Here is a 26,440-nt window from a genome sequence, read left to right on the forward strand (position 1 = left end):
GTCCTTGTGTCTTAATAAGTAGACATATCCGAAACGACTAAAGTCATCAATGAAAGTAACAAAGTATCTTTCACCTTTCCTAGTCATGGGTTTAAAGGGTCCACATACATCCGAATGTATTAATCCCAATAAATCTTTAGCCCTTTCATAGGTCCCTTTGAAAGGTGCTTTAGTCATCTTGCCTTGTAAACAAGATTCACATACTTCAAACGAATCCATTTCATTTGATTTCAAAAGTCCATTCTTTTGAAGTGTATGTATTCGGTTCTTGTTTATGTGACCAAGGCGACAATGCCATAAGTAGGAATCACTCAAATCCCTTTTGAGTTTCTTGGTGCTTGTATGGTACATTGAGCTACTAGATGATGTGTCATCATGAACCAATTCATAAATTCCATTTGAAGGCGAAGCCTTGAAATAGAATACATTATCTTTAGAAACATGAATATCATCATCAATAAAATTAACAACGTAACCACATTGTTTTAAGCGAGAAATAGAAATAATGTTTCTACACAAATCCGGAGCATACAAAACATTTTCTAAAATAAGTTCCAATCCACTTGGAAGCTTCAAAATAAAATCTCCTTGAGCTTTAACATGCACCTTTGCACCATTGCCCATATAGAGACTTGATGTTCCCGCCTTATGATCACTTCTTTTGAACCCCTGCAAAGAATTGCAAATATGAGTTCCACATCCAGTGTCTAATACCCATGTATTAGAAGAAGTAATACTTAGCTCTATATATACCATATATATATTACCTGAGGTTTGCCCTGCATCCCTCTTGTCCTTCAACTCCTTAAGGTAGACCGGACAGTTTCGTTTCCAATGACCCATCTCACCGCAACCGAAACATGGGTCTTCCTTGGGGTTTGCCTTCTCGGTGACCTTTTGCTTCTTGGCCTTGTTGATGGTTGGGGTAACCATCTTCCCCTTCCCTTTGCCTTGATAGGCGGGTCCTTTTCTCTTAGCCACCTTTGGCTTAGAGGTGTTACCTTTGGACCCACCTTGATCGATTGCTAACACGGGTAAAGCCCTTTTACCCATGCTAGTTTCCGCCGTTCTAAGCATACCGTGAAGCTCACCTATGCTCTTATCCATCCCATTCATATTGTAATTAATTACAAATTGATCAAACCTTTTTGAAAGGGAATTAAGGATAAGATCGGTGGCTAACTCATTTGATATGTTTAGGTTAAGACGGTTAGCACGATCAATAAGGCTCTTCATTTTGAGGACATAAGAGGAGACGGATTGGGTGTCATCCATACGACATGCATGTAGCGCTCGAACCGTTTCGAAGCGCTCGACACGTGCTTGTTGAAGGAACATCTCCTTCAATTGCGTAATCATGTCATATGCACTATGATGTTCGAAATCCTTTTGGAGTTCGGGTATCATAGTCCCAAGCATTAGACAAGCGACTTGCACCGAATCGGCGCAATACTTGTCATAATAAGCCATGCCCTCTATATCTTCCTCATCCGGTTGGTCGGGAATAGGGTCCTCCAACACATACGCTTTGTCCTCAAGTTTGAGGACAATCCTAAGATTACGGAACCAATCCATAAAGTTCGTATGGTTGAGTTTGTCTTTCTCGAGGAGAGACCTTAATGATAGGTTGTTTAGGTTAAGTGGTGCATTTTGCATGTTGTTGTTATTTGCGGCCATCTACAAAATTTAACAAAGTCCTTTTAAGTATCGATTTTAAATTTAATAAACAATACCCTTTTATTTTTAATTGTTTTATTAAATCTTAGAATCCAACGGTAAATCAAATTTCGGTTAGGTGACCTTTATCCCGTTATTTGATTTAGCTAGGTAGTCATTTATGTGACAATTGCAATCCTTTTGCAACTTCTAAGTTATGGGATCATGCAATCCTTTTGCATGGCATATTTATCCCATCAACGCCTATTTGTTCCTCATGCTTCGGTGACCCTAAGTTCATGATTCCTAAATCAAGTCGTCCTACCTGTGTAAACATGTAGACTTAACATACAAGTGGTTAGGTGACATTTATCCCACATGTATGCGAAGTGTACCTTATTCATATTAGTTCACTCATGACGGTTAGGTGACCTTTATCCCATCAAGAGATTCCTAATATGTCTAAGTGTTTCCACAAAAGGATGGCGTTTAACTTGTTTACCTTGTTTTAGTTAAGGGATTTTAAGTTTTCATAAATTCTAGTTTAAGAAAACATTTGCCATACACCAACATGCATTTGGTGTATAGTTCATTATGAAAAGCCAATTTCATGTCTATAAACCATTTTATATGATCCTTATCATTTTCTTAATAACCGATTATTAATGTCCTTTTAGCCGTTTTTAATTTAACCATTTAAATTGTCGTTTTGCATGTCGTTAATTAATGTATAATTTAACCAATTAAATTTCCATTTTGCTTGTTGTTAACTTGTGTGATTAACTTGTAGCATACAAACATCCAATCCACAATCATACAATAAACAACCATGCATGCAAAACAAATATGTTCACAATCAAGCCATTTTGGTAGACATTTGTTTAGCCGAAAACAAATGCCACCGGATAAGGGGTAATTACATAAAGTAGGAGATTTCAAATCTCCCACTTAACCTTGCATCCAAATGCTTCTTCATGTGTTCTTCAAGTCTTCATCATTCTTCATCATTTTACAAAATATATCCTAATACATTTTGTCTAAAAAATGAAATTACAACCTAATCTATTTTACATACCAAATATAAAATAAATTACATAACCAAATGAATTATTACATGCCAAATGAATAAATATTATTACAAACCAATTGAATAAATATCAATCAACCATGCATGCAACCAAACACAAGGTCAAGGCTTAGATTGTGAACATCATCAACATAAGTGATAGTTAATACAGAATCACAAGTGATTGGAAACACAGAATCACAAGTGATCTGCAACACAGAATCACAAGTGATTGGCAATACAGAATCACAAGTGATCGGCAACACAGAATCACAAGTGATTGGTAGTACAGAATCACAAGTGATTGGCAGTACAGAATGCAGAATCACAAGTGATTTTGGCCAAAATGACAACCACCCAAAACCGAAAATTTTACATTCTACTTCATGCATGTTCATAGAATGCAAAATTATAGTGGGTTTAATAACCATCTCGAAGCATATTTCAACAACTTCGGCTCTAGATACCATTGTTGGGATTTAACAAGTTCATAATATACTTAAACCATTTTAAGAATTAAGAAAGCGGAAGCATGTTAATTATCAATTTTAGACTTGTTAAACTTTAACCAATTAAAGTTAAATCCCAATTAGGATCAAGTTGTGATATATACTTACAAACTACAAGCAAGTAAAGAGATTATACCTACTCCAAGCTTGCTAGTAAATGATGAAGATGATGATGATGAATGGAGCTCCAAAAGTGTGAAACCTCAAGTTGTTATACCCCAAACTTGTGCACCCCTAGCTTTGGTTAGGATTTATTGACACTTGAATTTAGCTTCCAAAAACCAAATTAAGAACCCTTTGAATCCCCTTAAACCCCACGGTTTTGGCAGCAGAAATGGGAGGAGAAAATGCAGTTTTTTTGATTACTTTTGATGTGTAAATGCATGTGTGTTTTTTTGTCTCCAAGAGAGCCTTGGTTAATATGCATTTAGAATGGAAGTAACATGGTAAAAGACAAGTCAAAAGAGCATGCTTACTCCATACTCCCATGCCACTTCCAATTCTTTTAAATAAAATGGTTTGTTTTATAAAATTAGATTTTATAAAACACATTTTATAAAACTTCCATTTATTATATACATTTTATTATATAAAACCAATTTATATATAAAAATGTAACATAAATAAATTAATTATTTAACCAATAAATAATTAAATCCATAATATATAAATTATTCCATAATTTATATAATACACATCAAATAATATTTAAGAAAACCATTTTTCTTAAAGTTCAAGTGTCGCGTATTTGATCAATGAACCAATCGTTAAAATCAAATACAAATAAGGTGTTGGTAAGTTTGTTATTGGGTATGACCCGACTTGGATCATAACACGTCAGCCACATTAATTTAATATGTCTCTCGGGCATACGAAATACCTTCACCCACAAGTTCAGTTTACCAACTCTTATAGCACCTACTTTTATGTTATCAACTAAACCATATTTGCATCTCCAATTTCTTTTATGTATAAGTACAACCATCTGTCACCATTCGAAAACATCTCATTCCACCATAAACACTCTAAAACATCAATCTTTCTTTATTTTGATCAAAGTTAGTTTAATGGCAACCTCTACTTTTACTTGTTTTTCACTGCTCTCCCTTCTAGTCCTAGCCGCCACCTTCTTCTCAGCCACATCGGCTCGAACCCTCATTGAGGAACCTGATCAAGCCGCAGTCCCTGTGGTTGCACCTGAAGTAGGTGCCAATGTAACCCCATTGGGAGCCATCCCACCTAACCCAGCTACTAGTGGTGGTGCAGTACCTGTTGTTGAAGGCCCTGATCACACACTTACCTTTTTCATGCATGATATTCTTGGTGGGTCCAACCCTTCGGCTAAAGCTGTCACTGGTGCCGTCACTAATCCTGCTATCAACGGTCAAGTACCATTCGCAAAACCAAACGGTGCTAACCTCCCGGTTAACAACGGTGTTCCACAAGACAACGGCAACAATGCGATCCTTAACAACAACAATCTCCCATTTCTAACCGGGCTAGGCGGTACAACTTCAGCTGTATTCCAAAACAATAACAATAACAATAACAATAACAATAACAACAACAATAATAACGTGTTTGCCGCCATTAATGGTGGAAACTTACCTCAAGGAAATGCGTTACAACAATTTATGTTCGGGACATTGACAGTGATTGATGACGAGTTAACCGAAGGACATGAGCTTGGGTCAGGGCTGATTGGAAAGGCACAAGGTTTTTATGTATCGAGTTCGATAGATGGGAAAAGTCAAACAATGGCATTTACTGTGATGTTTATGCATGGGAGTTACATTGATAGTTTGAGCTTTATGGGTGTTCATCGGAGCGCGGTGGCAGAGTCGCAGCTGGCGGTGATGGGTGGGACCGGGAAGTATGTGAATGCTAAGGGACATGCTATTGTCAAGACTTTTCAGGGTACAAACCAGCAGAACAATGATGGTACTGAGACATTGCTTCAATTTACAGTGTATCTTGCTTATTAGTTTTGTATACACTTGTGTGTTTTGATTTGTAATATTCTGTAACTTTTTTATGTGATATGATTTATATGAAAAATCTGTGTGTAATTATCCCAGTATTAAATTAAATGGGTTATTTTGTGTTCCTTTTGCATTTTGTCAACATGGCCTCAATTGTCCTAAAAAGTAAAACATTGTATTGTAAATAACATTGACAAATAATTAACAAATCGGCATGCCTCAGACACTAGACCTTTTGTCTATTGAGATATTGTATTCTTTTAATCTATATTTCATATTTCATATTTCATATTATTTTATACTATATGTACGATGTACGATATTTATACAAGATATATAAAAGGCATTCTGAGTATAAATCATAAGAGTTTTTCTAGAGTTATACTTAAGGTCTTAGGACATGTAATATATATTTATACTTTGTTTAAAATACCTCAAGTAACTATCTCCATACCTTCATCACTAATTTTTTATGTTCGATCTATAATTTTTTGTATTATGTAATTATCACGCTTGTAAGCTTATGTATTGTCTGATTCTAGTAATTATAAAAAACAATATATAACTTTAACTAATAATTATAACAAGCAGGGTGGTCAGCTACGCTTTTGCGGCGGCCACCCCTCAGTTGTTTACGAAAAACTTTTTGTAGTATTTAACTATACATTTATAATGAAAATATTTTAACGTTAATGAGATCATCATAACCTAAAAGACAATAATTCGTTTCAACATACGAAACACCTATTACAATTGTCAACAAAATGTACCGTCATTTTCGTTTTTCTTTTTGATTATATACTAACTGTTTATATGTATATGATATAGTGTGAGTAAGAAATAAAAAGAAAGTTGCTAATAAAGATCTCTTTATTGAAAGGGTTCAGACTATCAAATAACTTTATACTTTTATTTTTGTTTCAATGTAAACTATATACCCAGAAAAATATCAGTGTACATCACATACTTTCAGAAAATGTTCTAATGTGGGCTATTAGTGACTGGCTACCCACATGTGCAGTCCCTGAGGCTAACGAACATTAACATTTAGGATTTTTAAGATACGATTTCTTAATGAAAGTTTTTCTAATTCCATCACCTAACACTCATGAACTAAAATCAAGACCTGAAAATTCGAGAAATGATCCAATTGAATTGTTGACCAAAATCTCATTAACTTTGACTTTTCGATCTGCTGTATGGGTAATGTAAATGCGTATGTAATAGTAAATGTTTTTGCATATATCAATATTTATGTATTTATATATGTATTTTCGGGTGTTAATAGATATACACATGGATGATATTTTTCATCCATATACATATCCATTTAAGTTCATTCATATCTGTATCCATATTCATTTAAATCATCCATGTCCATCACAAATCGAATGAATTGAATGGATATTCACTAAATCGAGAGACCATTGTCATCCATATACACAACTACAAAGCCTAGTACAGTACTAGAAAAAGTAATAAAACCACCAATATCTCAAACAAACAAATACATTTATTTATTTATTTATTTATTTATTAATTTCATTTTATAATTCAAAATACAATATACATTCCAATATACATTCCTGTTATAATTCAGTAGGCTTATAACTACCTTTAGTGGTTTGATTCTTGATGTTATAATTCAGTAGGCTTATAACTACCTTTAGTGATTTGATTCTTGATTAAGAATACTAATAATGAAGTGTAAGAATAAAGATGATAATGGAGAGAAAGAAAGAAACACTTTGTAAGTGTGAGAAAATGGTGCAACTTTAATGCTTGCATTCATGGCTATTTATAGCAAAAATATCACAAGTTTAGGTAATACAATAATATTACTTTTGTGTATCAATAATTGACTATCCATTTATATATATATATTTATATATTATAACACTCCCCCTTGGATAGCAATTTTGTTTGTTGAAGATCAACTGTAAGTTACTGCCTCGTTAAAAACCTTGCTAAAGAAAACCCAGTGGGAAAAACTTTAGCTAAGGGAAAAAGAGTGCAGCATGGAGTTGACTCCCCCTCAAGTAGACATCGCTTCGGTTGTTACATCTTTTGAACATGTCTCATGCCAATGTTATGAACGTGTGTTCTGAAAATAGCAGTTGGAAGTGCTTTCGTGAAAAGATCAGCAGAGTTTTTGCTGGATTGAACATATCTCATTTCAATCTCGTTGTCCTTAATGAGATTTTGAGTGTATGAGAAGAATCTAGGAGGTATGTGTTTGGTTCGGTCACTTTTGATATACCCTTCTTTCATCTGTGCTATGCAAGCTGCATTATCTTCATAGATAATTGTTGGACTTTTATCGCGTTCTAGTCCACAAGAATCAGTAATGATTTGTGTCATTGATCTCAACCAAAAACATTCCCGAGTAGCTTCATGTAATTCAATCACTTCGGCATGATTTGATGATGTAGCAACAAGTGTTTGTTTTTGAGAACGCCATGATATTGCAGTACCTCCATTTAGGAATACATATCCAGTTTGAGATTTAGCTTTATGTGGATCGGATAAATAACCTGCATCAGCATAACCAACCAAATCTTGTTTTGATTCGTTAGAATAAAATAATCCTAAATCAGTAGTTCCTCGAAGGTATCGAAATATGTGTTTGATCCCATTCCAGTGTCTTTTGGTAGGAGCAGAGCTGAACCTTGCCAACAAATTAACTGCAAAAGAAATGTCAGGTCTTGTACAATTTGTAAGATACATAAGAGCTCCAATTGCACTAAGATATGGTACTTCTGGTCCAAGAATATCTTCATGATCTTCACATGGACGAAATGGATCAGTTTCAACATTGAGTGATCTAACAACCATAGGAGTACTTAATGGTTTTGCCTGGTCCATATTGAAACGTTTCAAAATCTTTTCAGTATATGTTGTTTGATGTACAAGTAAACCATTAGGCATATGCTCAATTTGTAAACCAAGGCAATACTTGGTTTTTCCGAGATCTTTCATTTCAAATTCTTTCTTTAGAAGTTGAATGGCTTCATAGATCTCTTTATTTGTACCTATGATGTTAAGATCATCAACATAAACAGCTATGATCACATATCCGGATGTTGTTTTCTTAATGAAAACACAAGGGCAAGTAAGGTTATTTGTATACCCTTTGCTTATCAAGTAATCACTTAATCGGTTATACCACATACGTCCCGATTGTTTTAACCCATATAAAGATCTTTGTAATTTAATCGAATACATTTCTTTGGGTTTTGCATTTGATGCTTCTGGTACCTTAAATCCTTCAGGTATCTTCATATATATATCACTATCAAGTGATCCATATAGGTAAGCAGTCACAACATCCATGAGATGCATTTCTAAATTTTTAGAAACTGCCAGGCTGATTAAGTACCTAAAAGTAATTGCATCCATAACAGGGGAATAAGTTTCTTCATAATCAATTCCCGGTCTTTGAGAAAAACCTTGAGCTACAAGTCTAGCTTTATACCTTGTAACTTCATTTTTCTCATTTCTTTTTCGGACAAAAATCCATCTGTATCCTACAGGTTTCACATCTTTAGGAGTGAGAATGATGGATCCGAAAACTTTTCTTTTATTGAGTGATTCTAATTCAGCTCGTATTGCTTCTTTCCATAGAGCCCAATCATGTCTATTTTGACATTCAACCATAGATGTTGGTTCTGGATCATCATCATTATTCATGATGTCATATGCAACATTAAATGAAAATTTCTCATCAAGATTTTTCATTTCATTTCGGTTCCATAATATTTTTGAATATGCATAATTGATTGCAATTTCTGTATTGACATCATCAATCTCCTCTGCAGTAGGAGTACTGATTTGTGGTTCTTCTTGAACACTTTCTTTTACTTCATTATCAGCTGATTTTCTTTTTCGAGGATTTTTATCCTTTGAACCAATTGGTCTTCCACGTTTCTGACGTGGCAAAGATTCATGAGTGACGTTATTGCCAGCTTTTGGAATTTCAATTCGAGCTGGAGTATTTACTGCTGGTATATATGATTTTGTCACCGTTTTTGTATCTGTAAATGCATCAGGCAATTGATTTGCAAGTTCTTGTATATGCATTATCTTTTGAACTTCTGTCTTGCATTCTTTTGTGCGAGGATCAAGATACTTTAATTGAGGTTCACACCATGAAACATCATTTTCTTTATTTTTCATTTCTCCCCCTAATCTAGGGAACAATGTTTCATTAAAATGACAATCAGCAAAACGTGCTGTAAAAACGTCACCTGTCATAGGTTCAATATACCTTAATATTGAAGATGTTTCATATCCAACATATATTCCCAACCTCCTTTGAGGACCCATTTTTGTACGTTGTGGTGTCGCAATTGGAACATACACTGCACAACCAAATGTTCTAAGATGGGAAATATTTGGCTCTTGACCAAAAGCAAGTTGTAGGGGGGAATATTTATGACTTGCACTTGGTCTGATGCGAATCAATGCAGCAGCATGTAAAATTGCATGACCCCATATAGATACAGGGAGTTTTGTTCTCATTATCAATGGTCTAGCAATTAACTGTAAACGTTTAATCAATGACTCGGCTAAACCATTTTGTGTATGCACATGAGCAACAGAATGTTCAACAACAATTCCTATAGACATGCAATAGTCATTAAATGCTTGAGATGTAAATTCACCAGCATTATCAAGTCTCACCCTTTTAATGGTGTAATCAGGAAAATGAGCTCTCAATTTAATAATTTGGGCAAGAAATTTTGCAAATGCCACATTACGGCTTGATAACAGACAAACATGAGACCATCTGCTAGATGCGTCTATTAGAACCATGAAATATCTAAATGGTCCACATGGTGGATGAATTGGTCCACATATATCACCTTGAATTCTTTCAAGAAACATTGGTGATTCTTTCTCAACCTTAAGTGGTGAGGGTCTAGTTATCAATTTTCCAAGAGAGCAAGATGTACATGGAACCATTGTATCATGATGGATTTTTCTATCCTTTAGTGGATGTCCATGAGTACATTCAATAATCCTTTTCATCATTGTTGATCCTGGATGGCCTAATCTGTTATGCCATAAACTGAATACACCAGGATCAATATATTTTTCGTTAACTACCATATGTATTTCTGGTACATTTATATGTGTATAATGTAATCCAGAACTAAGTCTTGGCAGTTTTTCAACCACATGACTCTTGTCAGTGATACTTAAATATTTCTCATTTTTTTGTTGTCACTGACTGATAATCATACCCGTTAAGGTATATGTCGGAGAAACTCAATAAATTTCTGCTTGACTTGGGAGAAAATAAGGCATCATTTATTAAAAATTTTGTACCATTTGGTAGTATGAAATTTGCCTTTCCTATCCCTTTTATCAAGTTAGCAGGTCCTGATATTGTATGTATAGTTCCTTCCGTTGGTTTTAGATCAATAAAATATTTCTCGGATTTAAGTATAGTATGTGTAGTTCCACTGTCTGCTATACAGAGATCTCCACCACTTGATTGATGTTGTATTCCAGCAAAATTCATATTGAACTTCATATATAAGAAATAAATAGTGAGTACATTAATATTACACAATATTTTACATGCAAATAGATAGTACTGAAACATTTAGCAAACATAATGACAAAGACAGACGATATTAAATCGTTTATTTTTCGAAAGACACACAACTTAAACATTCAAGAAATCTTCATATAAATCAGATGGTTTTTCAGTGACTGTTGGATCGACGTTATCCACAAAGTTTACTTCCTTTTCTTTATCTTTCAGCGAATCCTGATACATCTTAACAAGATGTTTAGATGTTCGGCAAGTATTAGCCCAGTGGCCCATTCTACCACATCTGTAGCAAGATTCTTCATAATTTTTAGAAGAATTTTCTTCAACATCTTGTTTAGTGGGCTTGTTTTGTGGTTAATATTTATATTTTCGTGGATTATTATTTCTTTGACCACCACGGCCACGACCACGACCACGTCCTCGCCCATTACCATTACCATAAGGATGGTTTCTACCATAGTTATGGCTTTTGGCATGATGATGGTGATGGTTATTATAACCACGACCTTGCCCGCGTCCTTGTCCCTGTTTATAATTATTTGCAGTATTTGCTTCAGGGATTGCAAGTGTACCAGTAGGACGGGATTGCTGATTTTTCATTAATAGCTCATCATTTTGCTCTGCAACTAAGAGATATGAATTAAGTTCAGGATATGTTTTGAACTTTAGCATTCTCAAATTTCTTTGCACTGTGATGTTTGCAGCATTCATTGTGGAGAAAGTTTTCTCCATCATGTCCGCATCACTTATTTCATGTCCACAGAATTTAAGTTGTGAACATGTATTATACAGAGCTGAGCTATATTCATTTACTTTCTTAAAGTCTTGGAACCTTAATGTTCTCCATTGTTCCATAGCAGCTGGAAGTAAAATTTCTCTTTGATTATTGAATCTGCTTTTGAGACCTTCCCATAAAACATGGGGATCTTCTACAGTCACATAATTATTTTGTAAGCATTCATCAATATGTTGATGAATAAAGCAACATGCCGTTGCTTGTTCTTTTTCAGAACAATTGTTGTTTTCATTTATGGCTTCAAGAATGCCCATTGATTTAAGATGCATTTTTACTTTTATAACCCATGGCATGTAGTTGTTTCCAGTTGATTCTAAAGGAGTAAATTTAAGCTTTTCCAGATTCGACATTTTCTATTAAAACAAACAACATGATAAATTATAGTCACTTTATATTCATAAGTATATAAACATTAAACATAAATTTAATATAACATAAATGATAAGTAGGTGACAGTGTCGACCATATGTAAGTAATCATTAATAAATGTTATATAACATAAATATAAATATTAGTAAACATAAATGATAATTAGGCGACAGTGTCGGCCATATAAATGTTAGATAATAGAAATATAAATGTTAGTAACATAAATGATAATTAGGCGACAGTGTCGGCCATATAAATGTTAGATAATTGAAATATAAATGTTAGTAACATAAATGATAATTAGACGACAGTGTCGATCATATATTATTCAGGTGGTATAACCGACCATATATCATTTAGGTGGCAGAGCCAACCATAATTAGTATTAAGATTATCGTGCTGATAACGTGTTATAATTCAGTAGGCTTATAACTAACTTTAGTGGTTTGATTCTTGATGTTATAATTCAGTAGGCTTATAACTACCTTTAGTGATTTGATTCTTGATTAAGAATACTAATAATGAAGTGTAAGAATAAAGATGATAATGGAGAGAAAGAAAGAAACACTTTGTAAGTGTGAGAAAATGGTGCAAGTTTAATGCTTGCATTCATGGCTATTTATAGCAAAAATATCACAAGTTTAGGTAATACAATAATATTACTTTTGTGTATCAATAATTGACTATCCATTTATATATATATATTTATATATTATAACAATTCCAATATTTTTAACCTATTATTAGTATTATAGTTTGGGCCAGGGTTGCAGCAAAACGCGGGCAAAATCTCAGAGGAACAGGGCAGGGCAGTCAAGGTTCACAATTGACTAAATGACTGACTGATTTTGATTGTTGGTTGCTACAATTACTGCTTGATTGATTGTGTATCATCATCCCCGCCACCACCACCGCCGCCGCCGACTCTGCGGTGGCTTTCCGGCAATCATTCAATTACCGTGTCGGTAACAGCCACGTTAACTAATTCGTCTATATTAAACCTTTTATAACCCTCTCGCCCTCTGCAATAACCAATACACGTAAGTATCCGAAAGTGCTTTTACTTTTACTTTGCAGTTTTATTCTAATTGTTATCGTTTTGATTGTTTGATTTGTGTTACTAAGCGAAATAATTATACTATTGATCCCTAATGTTGCTTTATGTATTTGCCTTCGTGCTTGTTTGTGTTAGGGTTTTGTGATACAACAATTATTACAAGTATTGCATTGTGCCCTAATTTTACTAAAAAGTGTGGGATATTTGTAAACTATAGAGAGCAAGTGAAATACTTTTAGATTATAGGATCAATGTTGTTGCAAATTTTTGAATATTCGGTATTCGAAAAACCTGGCAAATAAGATAATATTTTCATTAACAGGTACAGCAGATAGTAAAATGTGGTGATAGTTTATGGATTTTGCTAATGTAGACATTTGGGGCTATGGTTAACAACTTTAATTGCATTGATTATTTTTCTTTAATATATCACACCAGCACCAATTAGAGAAAATAGCAAGTGGTAGTAGGTAGTTTTAATATCTATTAAAGACCCAAGTTGAAAAAGGTATAACTTTCATTTAAGGGCTATTGTTTGCATTATCTCTAAATATAGCAATGCAACTACCTATAGGTTTTGATGCTACTATATATGCTTAAGTGACCGTAAATAGTTGCTAAATGCTACTTTATATAGGTTTAAATGCTACTGTAAATATATATGCTTATGGAGGTTGCAGTCGTCCAAGATGATAAAGTTCTGATTTTTATTTAATTTCTATGCGATTGGTTCAGGGATTGAGCTCGGAGCTCAGTAAATAAGTTTAGTAAGATGGCTTTGACCGAGAAGGATGTTGGTGTGGGGAATGAGAAGAGTCGGATCGAAGATAATGGATTTTTGAAAGTAGTCGAGCCGTCTTTAGGTATTAGCAACTCTACAGGAACTGTTGATCCTATTAAAAAGAGTTATGAGGGGAAGGATGCTCTTGGTTATGCCAATGTTCTTCGTTCGAGAAACAAATTTGCGGAAGCTCTTGGTATATATGAAAGTGTGTTGGAGAAAGATATTGGAAACATTGAGGCTCATATTGGAAAAGGAATTTGCTTGCAGATGCAGAATATGGGAAGCAAGGCTTTTGAGAGCTTTTCTGAAGCTGTGAAATTGGATCCACAAAATGCGTGTGCGCTCACCCATTGTGGGATTTTGTATAAAGATGAAGGTCGGTTAGTGGAGGCTGCTGAGGTATGGTCGTGTTGACTTCGATTTATTGTTTAATACATCTAATTTTATGTGCTATTAAGTTCTTGGTTATCAGTTTAGTTTGTTTCTTATCAATGAAGTCATACCGCAAAGCTCTAGAGGCAGATCCATCATATAAGCCGGCAGCAGAATGCCTATCGATTGTTTTGACAGATATTGGAACTAGTTTAAAGCTTGCTGGCAACACACAAGAGGGAATTCAGAAGTATTATGATGCTATCAAGATTGATCCTCACTATGCTGTAATTTCGTATTCCTTATGCATTTTGACAGGGTTTCTTTTAATTATTTAATGCATTATATGCTGATGTTTTTTTTTTTGGGGTAGCCTGCGTATTACAACCTCGGAGTTGTATACTCTGAAATGATGCAATATGATACAGCACTTAATTGCTATGAAAAGGCTGCTTTGGAAAGGCCTATGTATGCTGAAGCATATTGTAACATGGGTGTCATTTATAAAAATCGTCAAGATCTGGAGTCAGCCATTGCTTGTTACGAGAGGTAATGAATGTTCATATATGGGGGTAACAAATATTTTGTTTAGCTAACTGTACATATATGGTTTTCTTATACCTTTTCAGGTGTCTTTCCGTGTCGCCGAACTTTGAAATTGCTAAGAATAACATGGCAATAGCTTTGACAGATTTGGGTACAAAGGTAATTTTCTAAGCCCCAAACTGTCTTCTAGGCTAAATCCTTAAGGCTCCCAGAAACTCTCACACAAGGTTGTAAACCTTGCTAGTTGGGGACTAGTCGGCAAGAACCTTATAGGGACAAATCAGTCAAGTCGGGGACTAGCCAGACGTTGACCAATTTCGACTGTTATTGACTGACTTTGACCGGATAATTGCGAATTTGTGATCAGACTTTTGACCTATTTTTACTGGTTGACCAACGAATTTTGACCAACTAGGCGTAGTCGGGCTGGACTACTTTAAATCCTGACTGGTAAGGCGACTTTATAACTATGCTTTTGCATGTTCTTGTGCTTTGAGCAAAATTCTATCCAAAATATAGCGGTGGAGGTACTGATATCTTTAAAAGAGGTCTGATCTTTAAAAGAGGACGGATAAAGAGATTGCTTCCGAGTGGACCTCCGGCCAATAAGTAGGAAAAAGTTTTTTATAAAATAAAATAAATTGAGACGCCATGAAAATGGTAAAATCAAATTTACATGGGTTTTAAATCCTGCCTGAAATTTAATTTAGGCTCTAAAGTCAGTCAAGTCGCCAATAAATCGACGCTTGCTGTCGACTCAATAACTAGAGAGAGGGATGACTTTCTCTACTTTTGAGTGTTTTCACTCTGGGTGGAGAAATGACTTGTCTTTATTCTCGGTTAGGGGAAGGATTGTCTACATCTCACCTCCCCCATACACCACTTATGTGGTATTGGGTTTTGTTGTTGTTGTTGTTCATGTTCAAACCACTAAATTTCACTAGGAGCATATTTTGGGTGTTCAGGGAAAGGGTCAAAGACGGTCACGGGGTGACCTGGCTATGTGTACATTTGAGTTAAAATATTTATTCTCCTGGGTCGACTGAATAGGGAAAATCTTACTTTTTATTTGAGATCTGGGATTGGGTATTGTTGTCGTTGCTGCTGCTGCTACTACTATTTGAGATCCCTAATTCTGGCAGATTTTTTAAGGGTTGTTTACCAGAGTGCGGGAGCAAAAAAGTCGCCACTCTTGTTTTTTGAATAGGTTGCATCTGTTAATGTGGAAAGTTTAGCTTTTGGAGAGTTGCCTTTTGTATAATATACAACAATATGGAGCAAGGAACAGGTTGAACATGATGCACTTAAAATGGTGTCAAAATGTCTTTTATACAAATTTAACAATGATATAAGGAAATTCTGTTACTATCAGCCAATTAGTTCTTGTACTATGTTTCGTTGTTACATCTCATGCTTCTTCCTTTGTAGTTACACATTATACTCGTCTTTTTTTCAGGTCAAATTGGAAGGAGATATCAATCAAGGTATAGCATATTACAAACGAGCTCTGTACTATAACTGGCATTATGCGGACGCCATGTACAATCTAGGGGTTGCTTATGGCGAATTGTTGAAATTTGAAATGGTATTTATTCTTTAGTCAATCCTTTCTCAATAGTTTTTGTTTCGAATATAAAGAAATCCATTCGGATATATGTAAATTTTAAGTAAGATTGTTTTGCGCATCTGTTTCAATTTCTGAAAACAAGAAAATCTAGTAAGCTCTCATATCTGTGCAGGCAATTGTATTCTATGAACTTGCTTTCCACTTCAATCCACATTGTGCAGAAGCATGCAATAACCTTGGAGTTATATATAAAGACAGAGACAATCTTGATAAAGCTGTAGACTGTTATCAGGTAACTCGTCTCACAATTCAATCAAAAGTACTTATTAGTCACCATTATCTTTTGCTATTTTAGTAGAGATAAAAAATTGGGTGAGTTAGGTCATAGGTGTGTTAAGAACTGGTCACTGCAAGTAACATTCTAATTTGAAACACTTATTTTATATTTTTTTTCTGAAAAGTAATTTGCGTGATAAATATAATTATTACATATAAATATCATTATACAAATAATATAACTTTGAGATTCTAGTTCAGAAGGTTGTATGCATTTAAACACACACTGGAAACTTTTCATCTGCTCGACCCATTCAACATGCTTATGTGTGTGTGACATCATTATATTTAACCCATATTACCTGTTAAAGATAGATCATAAACCAGATCGGTCCATAATCGAATAACTGGGTTGAAATTGTCACTCTTGTTGTCTTATTGATCTATTTCTCATCAATATCTTCTTTTATCTTCTTGAAGTTGGCTTTGTCAATTAAACCCAATTTCTCTCAGTCGTTGAACAACCTTGGAGTAGTGTACACAGTGCAGGTACACAATTGAATCTATTACTGTAGTGTATGTAACAAAATGATACTTCGTTTAGCTTTGGACTGCATTTTTTATATTCTTAAATTATACAGGGTAAAATGGATGCCGCTGCTAGTATGATAGAGAAAGCAATTGCGGCAAATCCCACTTATGCAGAAGCTTACAATAATTTAGGTATTTTTTTGTTTCTTATACGGATCAAGTTATCAGTTACTTACTATAAGTGTTGCTTGTAGGGGTTCTTTATAGAGATGCTGGGAGTATATCTTTGGCGATTGAAGCTTATGAGCAGTGTCTTAAGATAGACCCAGATTCTCGTAACGCCGGCCAGGTATTAGCCTATACTTGTAAAGCTTACGAGCAGTGTCTCGATGATCTGTACAAGTTTGATTACTCCAAAAATCTTAACAACTCATTTTCATCGATCGTTGTCACTTGCCATTAAGGGAACATGATTAGAGATTTAGCACGGTTCTAATTGCTTTATATTGACTATTTGTTGCAGAACCGATTACTCGCGATGAACTACATTAATGAGGGAACAGATGAAAAACTATTTGAAGCTCACAGGTTCGTCAACAACTATTTATGTGAAATGCATATTATTTGCATGTAGTGTAAAAGCATTAAATTGTACAAACATCACAACATAACACGAATAATTTAAGCGGATAACGTTTGTTCTTTGCAACATATATACATGTTAAAGCAAATTTTGTTTTATATTAGTATTACTTGTTGCAGGGACTGGGGGCGGCGTTTCATGAGGTTATACCCTCAGTATACTTCATGGGACAATTCAAAAGATCCAGAAAGACCGCTAGTTATTGGATACGTTTCTCCTGATTATTTTACACATTCTGTATCATATTTCATTGAGGCACCTCTTATATATCACGACTACTTTAACTATAAGGTAGTCGTTTACTCAGCGGTTGTTAAGGTAAGTGTTTGTGTGTATATATGCCTAATATTTTTCACGTATGAAAAGGTAACTGTTGCTGAATGATATTTCTGTATATGTTTCAGGCAGACGCGAAAACTGTAAAGTTCAGGGACCGAGTTTTAAAAAAAGGTGGCATGTGGAGAGATATATATGGAATTGATGAGAAGAAGGTTGCAAGTATGGTTCGAGAAGATAAAGTTGATATTTTGGTGGAACTAACTGGTCATACTGCTAACAATAAGCTGGGAATGATGGCTTGTCGGCCTGCACCTCTACAGGTATATGCTTGTGGTTAGTAAAGAAATTAAGGGTGCGTTTGATTGCCTCTTAATTGAATGGTTCAGCAATTATCGTTCATTCAGTGCGTTTGTTTGTGACGTTTAAATGACAAATGATGCTTAACCGTTCAACATTTTGTGATGAACCATTCAGAGTTGAAATAGTCTTTTAACTATTCAGAACCTCTATTTCTTATAATATCCTCCAACCAAACAATTACATTCTTTTATTTATATGTTTATAAGGTTGATACATTGATTTTACATCATTCCTAGAGTTCATTTAGAATGATTATCAAACAAGTTATAGTCATCTATAATCTAGTTCAAACAGAACCTTTCAATGATTCAGATTTTGAACCATTCAGCGCTTAATCAATATGTTTTATCGTATGAACAACAAATAAAAACGTTGAATTTGTTTTTTTCTGCAAATTTGTGGGTATTCAGAATGCTGCTAACATTATTTTATGGCTTAATTAATGATAGGTGACTTGGATCGGGTACCCGAACACCACTGGCTTGCCTACTATGGACTATCGAATCACTGATTCCCTTGCTGACCCTCTCGATACGAGACAAAAGTATCAGTTTTAAGTCATCTTCAGTTTTAAGTATTATGTTTGTGTTAAGTTAATGTGGATTGTAAACTTTTTGGTGTAACGTATTACTGGCAGGCATGTTGAAGATCTAGTACGGTTACCCCAATGCTTCCTTTGTTATACACCTTCTCCTGAGGCTGGCCTTCCATCCCCAGCTCCTGCTCTTTCCAATGGCTTTATTACATTTGGTAGTTTCAACAATTTAGCAAAGGTACGCATATGACCATTTTCTTATGTTATATAGTTTCCATGAATGCATGATGGGCTGGTTTTTATTGGACCCGTATGAGATAAAAACACAACTCATCACTTCACAAGTAAAATGGTTGAATTTGCCTCTTATAGTGTGTGTTTTTTTTTCTTCTCGTTTTCATTGATGAACAGTGGGCTTATTTTGATTTGTGATGATTTTATTTAAACAGATAACACCGAAGGTGCTTCAAGTTTGGGCGAAAATATTATGCGCAGTTCCAAACTCTCGGCTTATTTTGAAGTGCAAGCCTTTCTGCTGTGACAGTGTAAAACAGAGATTTCTCTCAACATTGGAGCAGTTGGGATTGGAATCATTACGTGTTGATCTTTTGCCCTTGATTCTACTTAACCATGACCATATGCAGGCGTATTCTCTTATGGACATTAGGTATACTCATCACCTTTTTGTAAAAAAAACAAAAAGAAAATAAGAGATATAATATACTTTTAATCACTTTTTTTTGTATTGTCTTTCTCAACTATCAACTTTTCTAGCATCTTATGTTATGGCTGTTATGCAGCTTGGATACTTTTCCGTATGCAGGAACTACAACCACATGTGAATCGCTTTGTATGGGTGTTCCGTGTGTCACAATGGGCGGTGCAGTACATGCCCATAATGTTGGAGTCAGTCTTCTAACTGCAGTTGGTAAGTTGTCTTGATTTCGATTTCTTCTTGTGTAATAGAGATCTCATTTGACTTAACTGGACAATCTAAAACTTTTTAGTTCAACTTATCCCACTTTTTATCAAAAATCCCTGTTAGGTGTCTGGTTATCTCATAATTAGACCGGTCCAAAGCCTGATGCATATAGTTTTCGAAGTAATAGATTTGTAATATGTTACAGTATTTTAGACTATTTAGAATTAGATTTGATGTGATTTTTAGATTTTGTATACTTTTATGATTTAAAGTAATTTCAGTTATTTAGTTGTAAGAAGTTATATATAATGTATTTTATTTATTAGTATTCTTTACATCAAGTTGTTAAAAGTTCAATAAATTGAATTCTATATTATTTTTGTTCTAAGTCACCAGTTTTTATATGTAATATAGAAATAAACATGTTATGATGACTAAATGTAACATTGACAAATGAAAATCTGAGAAATGGACCGGTCCCACATCAGCCATACTATAATCGGCATTTGATGTCTTGTATGAGTAATCAATTGCATCCAAAACACTTTTTTTTTTTAGTTTTTTGAGTGTTTATCTGATAATTTTTTGGTCGCAGGATTACAACACCTGGTTGCTAAAACCGAAGATGAGTATATTCGGCTGGCAATACAATTGGCTTCTGATGTGACGTCACTCTCAAATCTTAGAATGGATCTAAGGAACCTCATGTCAAAATCCCCTCTGTGTGATGGATCCAAGTTTATTACAGGCCTGGAGTCCGCTTATCGGAATATGTGGCGTGAGTACTGTAAAGGTAACGTTCCATCTTTAAAGAAAATGGAGATGATTAAGAATCAGACCCCACAAATAACCTCCTTAATCAAGGAAAACGGGGTCAATTTAGGCCCTCCACGTTTGTTAACAAGTGAAGAAAACGGGAGTCAGTCAACATGATGTTTAGGGTTAAAACGTAATATACGTTGAGGCATACACGATTTGTCTACATTAGTCTAGTTTGTTGTGTATTCCCTTATGGGAAGAAAGCGCTTTGTATTATATATTTGAGGTGGATTTGTGCTAAAAGGCCTTGAGAATGTTGTGTAGCTTCAGAGTGTTGATGAAAGAATTGTGGCTGGTTTGTTGCAATTTACTTAAAAGTAGATAATTAGACACAGTTAAACAAGATGCTCAAACAACTGTGTCCTACGTGCGTTTCTGCTAAGATTTATATGGCTATGAAGCTTGTAAAGTTTGTTGTCTTGTTTAGGTTGAATACGATTGTGCAGGTTATCTAATCATTGAGGTCAATATTGGAACCAGACTCGAATTGATTATGATTAATTCGTAATATATATAGCGCAATATTAAAAGAGAGTTTTTGCATATGACCTAATCGGGTATTATTCGTGATCATTCCCGACTAGTGAGATTTGAAATTTAACTTCCTGTGATCACTAAGGTAATTTGTGATGCCACTTACGATATGCTTTGTTGGTTTCTTTTTAATGTTGCTCATTTTATCGGTTGGGTTTTGGGGTTTGACTATGTGTTCGTTGGATTTTCGGGGTGTGCTCACCGACTCGGTTTCATGTCGGCAAAAATTTCATCGGAATACTGTATTCTGGCAGGAAAACTCGTCATGGTTCATGAACTCAGCTGCCGGGTGTTTTCTAGTTTATTTGTTCGCCGGAGTAGATCAAGACCGGGAAAATTAACAAATTTTGGAACGTCGAAGATTACTCGCCGGATTATTCTTCAAGTTGTCGTCTTCACTGTTTATGTTTAGAGATGGTAGTAGTTGGTAGGGATGATATTCGGTATGGAACCGTACAAAACCAAACGATACCGATACGGAATGGGTTTCAAAGTGACTACCGAATTCCGAACCGAATAAGTGAACCAGTACTAGTTTCGGTTTTTGAATTTCAGCACAAATGTCGGCACGGAACTGAACTTGGTTACACCATGTTCGTTGCTTATATTCAACAGATTCAAGAAGATGCAAATCTTGGCTTAAGATGGCTACAGCCTCAGGGACACAAACAACCTGATTAGTGCCAATAAAGCAGAATTTAAAATAGCGTGCAACCACATTTCATATTACTAAAACAAGTAAAATAGTGGGATAGAAACACACCCTTACATTCGTTATGACTACATTAACACTTTTTTCAAGTCCTACTAGTCCATATAACACTTACCCACATATTGGGGCAGATGAATAAGTCAAAGCGTAATAGCTAGGCTGTGAGAGCAGAATAAGCAAAATCTATCGCATAATATAAGTAAGTTTGACAAAACTCCAAAATGTTCTTAGTAAACCAATAGAAAAGAATAAGAAACCAAGTTTATAAAGAAATTTAGAAAAATGTTACATTAAATACGTTTTTATCAGAATCATAAATGATTTTTATAGTAAGCAAAGTGCTGATATATGTTACTGTATTTTTTACATGTTTATAAGTTTTGTTCTGTTTTGTTGCAAAATGCTGCAAAGTGCAAACTACTCCATATATTGTTACTTCCATTTTTCTAAGAATATTAAGTTTGAAATATAAACCTAAATACGATTGTTAGAAGTACGGTTATTAGGTTTTAGTATGTTTAACAGTCTCTTGACTATTTATAACAATCGCTATTTGAACCGATTTTACTGGTACCGAACCAATCGGTACCGAAACCGCAAACAACTCGTACTAAAAATCGATATCGAAACTGAATCCCCCCAAATCAATCGCTATCATTTTCTTGCTTTCTTGTCATCTTGAATTGTTATAGAGCGGCTTTATATTCATGTTTTCGGTACCGTACCAGTAACGGTTCAGCATCATTATTGCGATATTCATGCTCATCCCTAGTTGGTGCCCCAAAATCCTACGATTTTGTGGTTGCTAGTTTTAAATCGTCGATTTCGATTGCCAAAAATGTGTCACATGGCCGTAAAACTCATCTTCTCAAACTCTCTCATTTCCTACCCTTTCTACATCTTACTCAACGTCTTCCCACCATTATTATTTCTACTCGTGTCGTTACCACTGTTTGGCTTAACACTACTCTCCCACCGAATCCTCTACCTTCACTGTCGTATTCACCTCACCCCTGATTTGGTTTGGTGGTTTGTTGCGAGCAACTTAACCTTCGCGTTTCAATTCCCGACGGCAAGATATAGGTCCCGATTGGGAAATGTTGTATGCCCGGTTTTTCTAATTCTTAGGCGGTTGTGTGGTCCTCATTTTGTGATTTTGGTTACAGCTTTAGGCTGTATTAAATTATTTTTATTTAATGAAAAATGATAAAAATCAAGTTAGTAAAATCGGTATATTACTTTACTTTTAAAAATCAATACACATAACATAAAAAACAATTGACAATTATTATTTAACCGTTCCATCCGCACACTAAAAATGGGATATTATTTATATAAAAAAAAGGAAATTATTGAATATGTTATACGGAGTGCAATTGGGAGTTCATAAATCAGGGTTTTGCTAGGGTTCTTCTGTTCTTCCTCGAACCAGCTACTCAAAATCAAAGATTTTTCATTCTCTTACAACTCTCAAATCCAAAGGTCAGTAATTTCACCACAATGTTGAATCTCATTTCCAGAAACACAACATCTTCTGTTTTAAAATTACCATCAATTTATAAACCATGGATTCATTCATTATCATCAACATCATCATTATCATCATCAATTGCACCATCAAACCTGAATTTAGTCAAGTACTCTTCAACTGACAATTCATTTACAGTTACATATCTCATAGATTCATGTGGCTTCTCTCCAGAAAAAGCAATTTCAGCTTCTAAATACTTAACCATTAAATCATCAGATAAACCAGATTCTGTTATACAATTTTTCAAGGATCAAGGGTTTACTGAAAAACAAACTCTTCATTTAATTCATAAATTCCCTGTTGCTTTATCTTGTAATCCTGAAAAAAATCTTTTGCCCAAGTTTGAGTTTTTAACTTCTATCGGTTTATCGAGTTCTGATATTGTTAAGTTGTTGACTGCTAGACCTAAGTCTCTAGGTAGAAGCTTAAAGAACCATTTAGAACCAACTTTTAAAATACTTAAAGATTTGCTTCAATCAAATGATAGAACTTTGATTGCAATTAGGAGGTGTGCTTGGGTTTTAGATTGGGATTTTCAAGGCAATTTGATTCCGAATATGCAATTGTTACGAGACGTTGGTGTGCCCGGGGCGAAAATGTTGTACGTTTTAACTTATCAACCGAGAGATTTTTTAGTTAGTACTGATCAGTTTAAGAAGGCCGTAGAGGAAGTTATGGATATGGGTTTTGATCCTATGAAAACACATTTCATGTTAGCCGTTCATGCACTTAGATCGATGACAAAATCGACTTGGGATAAGAAGATGGAGACTTATGAGAAATGGGGTTGGTCTAAAGATGAGATCTTGCTAGCTTTTAGGACGGATCCGTGGTGTATGATGAAATCCGAAGAGAAAATTGATACGGTGATGGATTTTCTTGTTAATAAAATGGGATTTGAAACATCAGTTATTGCAAAGAACTCGATTTTGATTTCATTAAGTATGGAGAAAAGGATCATTCCGAGATGTTTAGTTTATGAATATTGTTTGGCTAAAGGGTTGTTAACAAGTAATAGTGGTTTCAGTTGGTGGTTGAGGTGTTCCGAAAGTATATTCATCAAAAGATTGCAAAAATATGAGAAAGAAGCTCCGGGTGTTTTAAAGTTCTATCAGGAAAAACTAGATCGTCCGATTTTGTAAGTTGATTGACTTATGTTGCTGCTTGTAAGTGTTTTTTAATTCTATTAGTACAATCATTTTGTTATTGATGGGATGATATCGAATATGTTATTGCCTCTAGATCTTAAAATTATTATACTGTCTCCATAGATTTTCTGTTAATTATGATTTATTTCACTGAAAAATCTTTACAATTAGTGTTTATTGTTGTATTCTCGTTCAAATGTCGATATAATTGTTTGTTGTTTAACCTTTATCTCTAGTTCATGTTTCTTGAAGGATCAACTTTAAGTGTTTAAGTTATTCAATTGATATTTGTTATGGGTGATCTTCATTATATATGCTTCATGAAGAATCAACTTTTAGCCTCTTGAGCCTGGCGTGTAACTATTGAATCTCATCATTTGCTCCTGCAAAAATTATAGCTATTTGATACCATCTGTCTAATAAAGAATATGTTTCTGCACAGAAGAATAACAAGGTTCATGATCTTTGCACTGTATGGGTAAATGCAGGTTTGCCTGTGTTTTTTTTTTTTCCATACATTTTGCATTTTCCAGAGCCCCGTATAGCACACTCAGGTATGTATTGATTTTTCATTTTTTTATTATTGGCCGGAGGTCCCTCGAGGATTATCCACATAAAAAAAATTAGGCACCATATAAGTAATCTGATACAAACTACATATAACGTCTACGTAATTCGCTATGTGTAAAGTGATTGCATTGGTAATTAAGTAAAACAAAAAAATATGATACATAAAAGATATACCTTGAGAAACCAAAGGGCTTGTGGCCTAGTGTTATCAAGGAGGTTCATTAACTTTGATGCTATGAGTCCGAGTCCTCTTTTGGACAAAAAAAAGGTATTTGTGCGCCTTGCTCAGTGATATATTGAGGTGCGTAACATCTTGCGTTCGAACCTCGTGAGTTTTTCCAGTTGGACGCGTTACATTCTGGATGCGGGTCTCGTGGTCTCCTCTCGACACATGGCACTAATATGATCAAGTGAGTGACTCCACTTCTTGTGAGCCCCATCAGTAACTCTCTAACCGCTGTTTAAAATAAAAAATACTCCGTACCTTGAGAAATAACCGTGATGATGGATTGGTGGCCAATAAAAAACAAAGAGCCAAACACATTAAAGATACAGATGTATAACATTTTCGGATGTATTTACTCAAAATTAAGTGACAGAAGGTCGGAAAGTGAACCTATTCATTATATCATATCTTATATCTTGTATCTTACAACATAACATACTAATGAGTTGTGATGTGGTCCAGCGGTTGGTGGCCTTGGATCGTTTCAAGGTTTCCTCCCGAGCAGCGATGGGGGCGGGGTTATTATCGCTGCATTGGCATAGCCGAAACGGGAGATGATCGCAACGGGTGGTTTAGTCTCCCTCGAGTGATCCCAATCGTTGTTAAAAAAAACATAACATACTAATATCTAACAAGCCATATCACTTTACTTCGGTGAGGCTTTGACACCACATTCTAGAATTTTTTTTCCCAAATGGGAGACAATGTAATAAAGAAATTACTGAAAAAAATTATAATTATAATTTTATATTATACTAATATTTAATTTAACTAATAGTATAAGATAACTTACATACATTATATTTTCAAGTAAGAAGAAAGCAAAAACAAAATAAAGGGAAAGAATTAACGATGTAAGCATGACTATCAAAGGAAAATTATAAAGGATTATACATTAATTGAATTAAAAGAAAAAAGATACAGAGTATCTCATAAATATGTTTGCATATGTTTAATGTAACTGTATGACATAGTTGCATAAACAGAAATATAGATTAAACGGTAACTTTTCTCTCAACATCGAAGAATGTGTCGTCGGAAAATTTAAAACTTAACCACTTACATCACTAAACACCTTGGTTCGCCA

General features: G+C 34.7%; 3 protein-coding genes across 3 annotated transcripts; all 3 read left to right on the top strand.

The window, feature by feature from the left end:
* Positions 1–4,376: 4,376 nt before the first annotated feature.
* On the top strand, positions 4,377–5,216 carry LOC139876563 (dirigent protein 10-like). Its single transcript, XM_071863903.1, has one exon. The coding sequence runs from the start codon at positions 4,539–4,541 to the stop codon at positions 5,214–5,216; it is 678 nt and encodes a 225-aa protein (XP_071720004.1). The 5' UTR covers positions 4,377–4,538.
* Positions 5,217–12,688: 7,472 nt separating this feature from the next.
* Positions 12,689–21,085, top strand: LOC139876571 (probable UDP-N-acetylglucosamine--peptide N-acetylglucosaminyltransferase SPINDLY). The gene is made up of 18 exons (XM_071863912.1): positions 12,689–12,981; positions 13,734–14,181; positions 14,280–14,441; positions 14,528–14,703; positions 14,784–14,859; positions 16,157–16,285; positions 16,440–16,559; positions 17,024–17,092; positions 17,185–17,266; positions 17,329–17,423; positions 17,598–17,662; positions 17,837–18,035; positions 18,122–18,316; positions 18,806–18,900; positions 18,994–19,129; positions 19,341–19,558; positions 19,692–19,819; positions 20,409–21,085. The coding sequence occupies exons 2-18, from the start codon at positions 13,771–13,773 to the stop codon at positions 20,744–20,746; spliced, it is 2,694 nt and encodes an 897-aa protein (XP_071720013.1). The 5' UTR covers positions 12,689–12,981; positions 13,734–13,770; the 3' UTR covers positions 20,747–21,085.
* Positions 21,086–23,304: 2,219 nt separating this feature from the next.
* LOC139876579 (transcription termination factor MTERF15, mitochondrial-like) lies at positions 23,305–24,670 on the top strand. The gene has a single exon (XM_071863922.1). The coding sequence runs from the start codon at positions 23,379–23,381 to the stop codon at positions 24,549–24,551; it is 1,173 nt and encodes a 390-aa protein (XP_071720023.1). The 5' UTR covers positions 23,305–23,378; the 3' UTR covers positions 24,552–24,670.
* Positions 24,671–26,440: the final 1,770 nt, after the last annotated feature.

The sequence above is a fragment of the Rutidosis leptorrhynchoides genome, chromosome 1, assembly GCF_046630445.1.
Source record: "Rutidosis leptorrhynchoides isolate AG116_Rl617_1_P2 chromosome 1, CSIRO_AGI_Rlap_v1, whole genome shotgun sequence".
In the NCBI taxonomy this organism is placed as follows: domain Eukaryota; kingdom Viridiplantae; phylum Streptophyta; class Magnoliopsida; order Asterales; family Asteraceae; genus Rutidosis; species Rutidosis leptorrhynchoides.